This window comes from Anopheles marshallii, chromosome 3, assembly GCF_943734725.1.
Source record: "Anopheles marshallii chromosome 3, idAnoMarsDA_429_01, whole genome shotgun sequence".
Lineage (NCBI taxonomy): Eukaryota > Metazoa > Arthropoda > Insecta > Diptera > Culicidae > Anopheles > Anopheles marshallii.
Genome location: NC_071327.1, coordinates 41832684 through 41840772, shown reverse-complemented (window position 1 = coordinate 41840772; position 8089 = coordinate 41832684). Strand labels below are relative to the sequence as shown.

The window sequence follows — 8089 nt, the reverse complement described above, 5'->3', positions numbered from 1 at the left end:
ACATTCTTCACTTGTAACAAAAAATTCCAATTCAACTTCGAGCTATGTGTAATCGCGTTAACACTTGGTGTTGAATGGAGTAGACAGAATTTTAACCGCTCACAGAAGCGGAGTAATATAAGAAATACAAATAAAATAAATTAAAACCCCTGAAGCAAATGAACCTCTCGTCGTTTATTAGAACAAAGTGTTTTGTTAGGCAAACGGATATTGTCGGGGTGCTGTATTATGACAGTCAATATTATACATCAGGAGTGCTGGACCATGGAACGTTTGGAAAAAAATCATTTAAACGGTAGACGTCGTCGACAAACACTCACCGTATGGGTGTTGGTTCAGGTTGAAACGAATCACGGTGAATTACCTTGACAAACCCTTTTTCTCGATGCTGCAGAATCGAATGATAAGACAAAATACAGTTCATTATAACTCGTGTTTCATCATAAAATCGGAAACAACTCATAGCCTTTAATGAAATGATTCCATGAGATAAATTTGTATGAAAACTTGTCAACAAAGATGTTTTCCCATACATAGGTAACATAACGGCAACGCCAGATATAACGCGTAATACAATTACATTAGATATACAAGCTTTGCGGTTTTGTATAATTATGTTATAGGTAATATTTTAAGCGTAAATGTATTTTAATGTGAACAGTTCACGTTTCTTAACAAAAAAGTTTATCGTTGTTTTTATTTTATTTTCAAGTTTAGATTGTAGTAGTATAATTAAATTCAGGGGACGTGGCTTATTAATAACATTATTTGTGCCTGATACTGATTAGAATTAGTTAGTATCCGGAACCCAATAGAGGTATACCGTAAGGAATCCAAACTCAAATGCTTGGATTTGCTCAGTATGGCGAGATCTGCTCAAATGCTTGGATTTTCTCATGTTCAAGAGAACTTAAAAAATCTCAATAACAAAATCGTAGACGTTTAATAATAAAACACTGTTTTCAAACTTCTTGGGTTGTAACTTTGCTATTTCCCGTTTTGTCGATTACAAATATGTAAAAGATATTCGTAAAATCTAAGTCCATGAAGAAATGGCAAAATGCTGCGCTGGTCTTCACACGACAGGATCGATCCAAAATCCCATCCGGACCAATCCCCCGTAGCAAGGACTGACTATCCAGATATGTGGTAAAATCAAGTCTAGTAGGCCACAAATGGTAGGCATGACCTAGTAGATCGTTACACCAGGAAGTGAGAAAGAGGGAGAGAGAGAAAAAGGGCTTTAAAAGCCAATTGTTATTTTTGAATGATTTTATAGGAAATACTTCACGTTGTACATAATTGCTATTAAGTGTTCACACATGTCTGGAAACCACGTATATTTTCAAGGAGACGTATGATTTTACTTCAATTGCATTTACATAAATGTTTAGAACCACTTTTATTTTCAAATATTCTGCAAATTCACATAGCAATTTATTACACATCTTCAAAAAAAATCATGGAAAGCTGCTAATTCCCTAAAACAACAATAAACAATAAAGACTGATTCGCACAATGATTCGGTTCTGTGCCGCAAACCAATTACTCATCCTCATCATGTTTCAAATTAGGTTGTTCGGTTGATTGTTCAATTGCTTACGTGTCAATTATAAATTTGAATCAAAATGATTGCTCATTAGCGTTCAAAAATCTAATAAAAAAGCCCTAATAAATGGTCCACTTAAATTTGATTTTATGTGAATAGTTGCATGATTTCATTTGGAATTTGGGAGGGAAAAAAATAAAACACGGCGCTCTGCAACTTTAATAACCTTGCCAGTAACTTCAATTCGTTTTTGCACTTAAAATCATGTTACAACAAAATGTCCAGCAGTTTATTGGAGTAAAAGACAAATAAATCAAATTTTTTGTTGAAGCACTGATGTGTTATCAAGAGCAGTGCTGTACGTAGTATCTCATTCGCATGAAAGTATAACGTGTGTAAGCCCTAGTGTAGAGAAAGATAATAAAAAAAACGAGGAAACATTTCAATCCTGCTCTCGGTAATTCTATCATACACAGTCTCATACATAAGCACGCAGGCGCCTACACAATTTAGCTCGCAGCAGGTAGTATGAATGGAGCACATAAGACTATCTGTTCAGGCTCTCATCACTATGGTGGGAAAAGGCCCAGCAATGAATGAGGCATGAATTTGGCAAAAGCAGTGGCAAAATGGGACATTAGAAGAATCTGTTGGCCATAATTATTGAGTATGTTAATCATGGACATGGCTCCTGCAGTCCGTCATGTTCATTGTGAATTTTTTGCAATATTGATCTTCTGGCATAAACCGTCTCTTACAGTTATATATGGCATGTTCAATTGTGTGGCCTCAAAAAGGCTTCAAGGAGGAATGGTCATGAAACAAGGAGCATAAAATGTAGTATAAAAGAAGAGAATGCTGAGAAAAGCATGAAAGTTCAAGATTTAAGGAAGTGTGAGTGATGCCCCGTAAGGGAATGTACAAGTTAGAATAATGCTCAAGACTGAGAGAAAGAGAGAAAGAAGAGAAACATTTAGAGAGTAATTGAGTTGTTGAGTTGATACAGATGCGGAGAGGAGCTTATGGAGAATTTATGTTTTCTTATACAGTGGCTCCAAGTGGACAGAAATAATATCATTGAGCTCGTATTCTAAAAATAACAATCATACCATTTGATAAAATTGGTACATACTGGATCAAAAAGAAGAAGAAGAATAAGAAGAAGAAAGGGAAAAATGCTTACATATAACTGGCAGAGAAGAATTTCACACTATCGAGATGATAGAAAACTTTGATTTCTGTCTCTCTTGCTGCTCTGCACTTGAAGCGCGTGCTAGATATGTTATTTTTAACAAAAGCTTCTTTTTCTATTACCGCTCAAGGATGTGAATGGTAATCTGGTAACCTTGCTCGAAATTATGATGACGACAAGAGTGAGGGTGATGATGATGATACTGATGATTTCGATGGCGCAGGTGAGAGGTAGGGTAACTTCATACGATACGAAATGCACAGCAAATGGAACGCACCTCAAAAATTATGGAGAAACAAATCACTTAGTTCGCGGTTAGTTAAACTGTAGCACAGCAGAAAGTAGTACATATACGTGAGTACAACTGAATGTACAATCAGCGATAAGGTGTAGGGAATTAACTCAGCTTGATTCAACGCGTCATCCCATTGAATGGCAGTCGGAGGAGCCAATTATATTCACTTCTGTGTGTAACTATGTTTGTTTCGTTTACCTCATTTATACACATGCACAGAAATTGGTTTGTCAATTGTGTAGCAAAACGAAATCGCAACATGAGCCAGGGTGGTACACTACGATTTGCGGCGAGGAAAAAAGAACTGTTCCAGCCAATCAGGCAAGCTTATCTTTCTAACATTTTTTGGCCTGCTATGCTGCACATCACCATCACCGCGTGGCGTATTCGACAGTCGAAGACCATTGATTTTGTGATACGCGGTACTTCCTCAACACACTGTTTTGCACATATCGTGAACACACTATACGCAGAAGGACCCCTCAGCGCACGGCTTTTCTCGGAACTAGAACTTTTTCCCGTAAGAGCTAAACTAATGAGCATACCAACGAACACGAGCGTACGTAGAACAAATATGGAGTATTGGGACGGACATACCGCAACGGTGGAGTTATCATATTTCGATATCCAACAGTTGTTGCAGCCCAACCGCACTACGGTACAGCGAGCTGTAGTGCCAAACCCTTTGAAATGTGCATACACCCGAGAACACTCGAACTGATATTCCGTTGCACAAGCCCGTTTATTCGACCACCCAAAATCTTTGACTTCGCGCTACAAAACTGGCAAGAAAAGAATCAATGAAAAAGCGCTGTTCGTTTCAATCTGCTCTGCGCATGCCCGTTTGCTAGTAGTTTGCACAAATATTGGTACGATGGTCATTTGACATAAATGTATATCAAACACTCGGCGAGCTTCTGACATAAACAGCCTGTTAGAAGCTTCGCAGCGATTGCTATAGATAGACACGGTTTTTTGGGTAGTGCTGGTGCATTCGGGTTTGGCATCGGTTCGCAATATTGGTGAAGCTTCTTTTCGGTGGCGGTTTCAATAGGAAGAGATCTTTTTATCACGTGTGCTTGCTTACGGGGAGAGAAAACGCTTCAACTTTGTGTTACGCACAAAACGCTATTATTGATTTTCATCACATTAATTTATTCGCTGTATCGAAGCGGTTTGCTAGCCCCAGATAGTGGTTTCAGCTTAACGATTGAAGTATTATAGGAAGTATTATGAAAACAATAACCAATCGTCTCCATCACTTGGGATGTGATTGGATTAAAGTCATATTTGAATTTAAAATTCAATTATTTGGGCGTCATCTTCTACTGTTGTTATTGTGTATTTTCGAGTTACTACTTGCAGTTTTGAATGGCATTAACAATGAATACCACAATATTATCGGTTAGCAGCAGTTTTACTTCACAAACAGTTCGTTTCTGGTTTGTCGGTTCGATTCGAGTTTTTGAATATCAACCTATCAATAATTGTGTCATTCGCAGTATTGTGACATGGTTTGCGCTTGAATTTGAAGCAGCATATTTTCATCAACGGTATCAGTTGGTATCAGCGGTTGAATAGGTTTTACATTAACGTCTTCTATGATGGCGATGATCACATCGATAATTAAGTACTGTGAACATGAAATGGAATGAACGTATCTCAAATAGATGTTTTTGTCGATTTTTATCGAAGTTAAATGTAAATTCCATTGATAATCGAGCATACTTAAAATTTCCTAACATCATACAGGATTTTTGTGACATATTCAAGAGCCTTTCATAATAGAAGACAGTAATCTTTTTAAGCGTACTATAATACTAGTTTATTTACAAGTGTATTCTTCCTTACGCTCGGAGCAGACATCGCATGTCACAGTGCAACACCATTTGAATTTACAATTACACTGCCAGGTCCGGTCGATCTGGTGCGTGTTGTAGCCTCGTCCGCAACAGAGTAGATCACAGCGATCCATGGAAGTTGAAGTACGATTGCAATTTCTGTCTGTTGTGCCCAGAACACCAATACTGATGTTACGCTCACAATAATTTGGCGAAGGCTCCAGATAGACCAACTCCGTTCTCTTTGGAATTTGACCATCATTCAGTATATTTCCATTTTTTTGCTGCATCTTGTTGCCTTTACTATCAACGGAATGTGAGAGTTAGAAGATAAGTTAAACATGGGTTGAAAGTACATGCATACCGTTTCACCACGAGTTGAAGATGACTATTTCGCAGGTGAATCCCGTGTACCATCTTGGCTTTGCGGTATTTCTTCATCATGGTGTTACCAATAACGTGAAACGATGGGAGGCTTTTCCAGCAGGTTTTCATGGCACAGGAACCACTAACGCCGTGACACTTACATTCAGTCCTCAAGAGAAGCTTCACTATCTTTAAAAAAAATATTGTGAAAAATTCAAAGAAATATAATGCAGCAGCATTCAACAGTTGCATAGTTGAATAGAATCAAAGTGAACTGAAGAAAAATAAAGTGAGTTGAATTGATTAACCTATTTTACAGATATTCATTTAATCTAATATCGTTATGGTTCGCGGTAAAAGCATGTTATGCATATAAAAAAAAAAACAGTTAAATAATTGAATTCTAGGTAGAAGCAATATCGACATAAACAGGTGTTATGTGGCTTATGCACAACGAACGAATATGAAATTTACCTTTCTTCCGACACGATTATTGTGCAGGTTCATAAGACTGCGGTTATCGTTTTCGATTTCACGGGCATCGAGGAACTTTTTTGCAAACCGCATACCGTAACCAATGTCGACGGAACAACCTCCCCATTTCCAGTTCTACTAAAAGAATATTTGTATATGGAAAGAAAGAAAACGAAAGAGAGTGATAAAAACAGTAACCGAGAACGATCAATATGATTAAGCGTTATCAGCATAATGAAACATGGCTTCTTGGCTATCTCGAAATAGAAACAAAACAAACGACATAACATTGCTGAATGTACGTTTTGCACTCACTTCAGTCTCACTGGAAAAAAAACTTTTTTGTTTCGTGTCACAACCACACGTAGTAATGTTTCCTTTAGCGCATGCTGCAGTTATGGAGTAAACTGCTCCGGCGCTAGTTATGCCATATGTATATGCAGCCTCTTTTGAACCTGGAAGGTAATAGAAAACTATCGTTGCATTACATTTTTTCTAATAAATATATCTAGTAATTCAGTATATCAATATATAGAGTTCAAATTAATATATCATTAAAGATATCGATATCGAAGAAATCGAATTTAAGATTATAATAATTCACTGCCTTGAATTGTTAACGGTATTTAAGTGCACTGCAAAATTATGTTTGTACCTATTACTATTATCTGGCCGAGCATGTCATTATTCCAAACGTGAGTACAGTTCCATCGATGACCTATTAAAATATTTACAAAAAATCACATGAGTCAAATGTGTCGAACAGTATATAATTTGAAATATCCTTACCGTAAAACTGTTTTTGGCATTCATTCGCTCCTAACATCTGCCCGGATGCTAATGATACAACAGCATCTGAGGATTCTGTGCATATCTGACGCTGGATTTGCGAAAGGCCAGGTATACGCGAACAAAGTACTGTTGATACGAAACATTTAGCAGCCCTGCGCAAACAAACTTCTTTAGTTAACATATTAAACGGGATGGTAATTGGATGTCTTAGTTAAATTGTGACTGTTTATCATTTTCTGTACAGCAAGGTTACACCTTTCTTATTGAGACATTTCAGTGATTATATCATTTACAAATCAGAACTGTATGAAATTATCTTTTCAAAAAGTAAATTTGGTGTTTTCTCAATTATGTTACGTATTGATAAATTTCAAAACAACGATCAACAGCTTGTTGATATTGGTTTTGTTGTACGAGAAGAATAAGTCACAAAAATAATTACAATATTTTTTAGACGCGATAGGACAAATAATTATTCAAGGTATAAGAAGTGCACGTAATAATGTTATTTAAACTCATTATTATTATCATTATGTCTTCATTAGTAATTTTTGTATCAAGTTTCATATAATAAAAAAAAACCGGCAAAGCGTTTAAAAGCGAAGATACAATTCTATCACTTTATACCATCGCACCATTGTTCAATATCAACACCTACCTTAACTTGAAGATTGTGAGAATAACAAACAGCGCCGCTGCAACGTTTCTCATTTTATCCTCTTGCTTCTAAAAACATTTTATGGCCTTGCTAAAAGAAAGGCAGAATAATGATGACGATCTCTGCAGCACAATGAGCAAATCCCTTTTTTTACAAGTTTCGACTGCACCCGACTCAGTACAAGGAGTTACAGTTTTCAGTCACTAATAATATTTTTTCGTTTTGCAGTAACATCTTTTACATAATGCGGTACCCAGTGCTTAACGTACGGATATTATAACAAGATCACCACAACGCACTGTAAAAACAAACAGCGAAAGCGTAGGTATCATGCTACTTGTATATTCACGACACACATTAAACACCAAATGATATCACGTATTAGACCAAGTTATTCACAATACCGATTGCCGATAATTACCAAATAGCAAACGCATAAAAACACACGATTTGCTCACGACCACAACGAAAGACTGCAGCAGCAGCAGCGGTAGCAACTAGGTAAAGCGACGAACCCTTTTTCGGGATCAGGAAGCAGGGTAGCAAACGAAACAAAAATCAATTGACTTGCAACACTCGTTGGCTTCCATATGATATTGAAACAATGATGCTGTCCACAGCTGGATCCCGGTATGCATCTCTCACATAAATAAATCTAAAATAAAACTTAAATTAAGCGAGCTCTTTTTTTCTGCTGAAAGGCTGGATCTTTTTGGCTGAACTACAACTTGCAGAACTGTTGCAAATTCAACGCTTGACAATTTATCACAGTTTTTTATGCTTTGTTCTCTGATATCACGTATGGTAATGTTGTTACTTGTTCGTCGCTTTTAGATGTATCTTTGCGATAGTGAAAAAACAACACCTTCCAGATTTAATCGAAAGAAAACGACGGGAGCTGGATTGTGGATACCGCATTACG

The 8089-nt window shown here is 36.9% G+C and overlaps 1 protein-coding gene across 1 annotated transcript; it reads right to left on the bottom strand.

Annotated features, from left to right (window-relative positions):
* Positions 1 to 4861: 4861 nt before the first annotated feature.
* Positions 4862 to 7220, bottom strand: LOC128715822 (protein Wnt-2). Its single transcript, XM_053810740.1, has 7 exons — positions 7168 to 7220; positions 6507 to 6661; positions 6373 to 6435; positions 6033 to 6172; positions 5718 to 5852; positions 5242 to 5432; positions 4862 to 5180 (listed from the first exon to the last, which is right to left on the bottom strand). Exons 1-7 carry the CDS (start codon positions 7218 to 7220, stop codon positions 4862 to 4864), a joined length of 1056 nt encoding a protein of 351 aa, XP_053666715.1.
* Positions 7221 to 8089: the final 869 nt, after the last annotated feature.

Coding starts and splice junctions, on each gene's coding strand:
- LOC128715822 (XM_053810740.1), bottom strand. CDS start 7,220: ATGAGAAACGTTGCAGCGGCGCTGTTTGTTATTCTCACAATCTTCAAG. Junction 6,436..6,506: donor ATGCCAAAAACAGTTTTACG/GTAAGGATATTT, acceptor ATATTTTAATAG/GTCATCGATGGAACTGTACT. Junction 5,181..5,241: donor CTTCAACTCGTGGTGAAACG/GTATGCATGTAC, acceptor TTCCGTTGATAG/TAAAGGCAACAAGATGCAGC.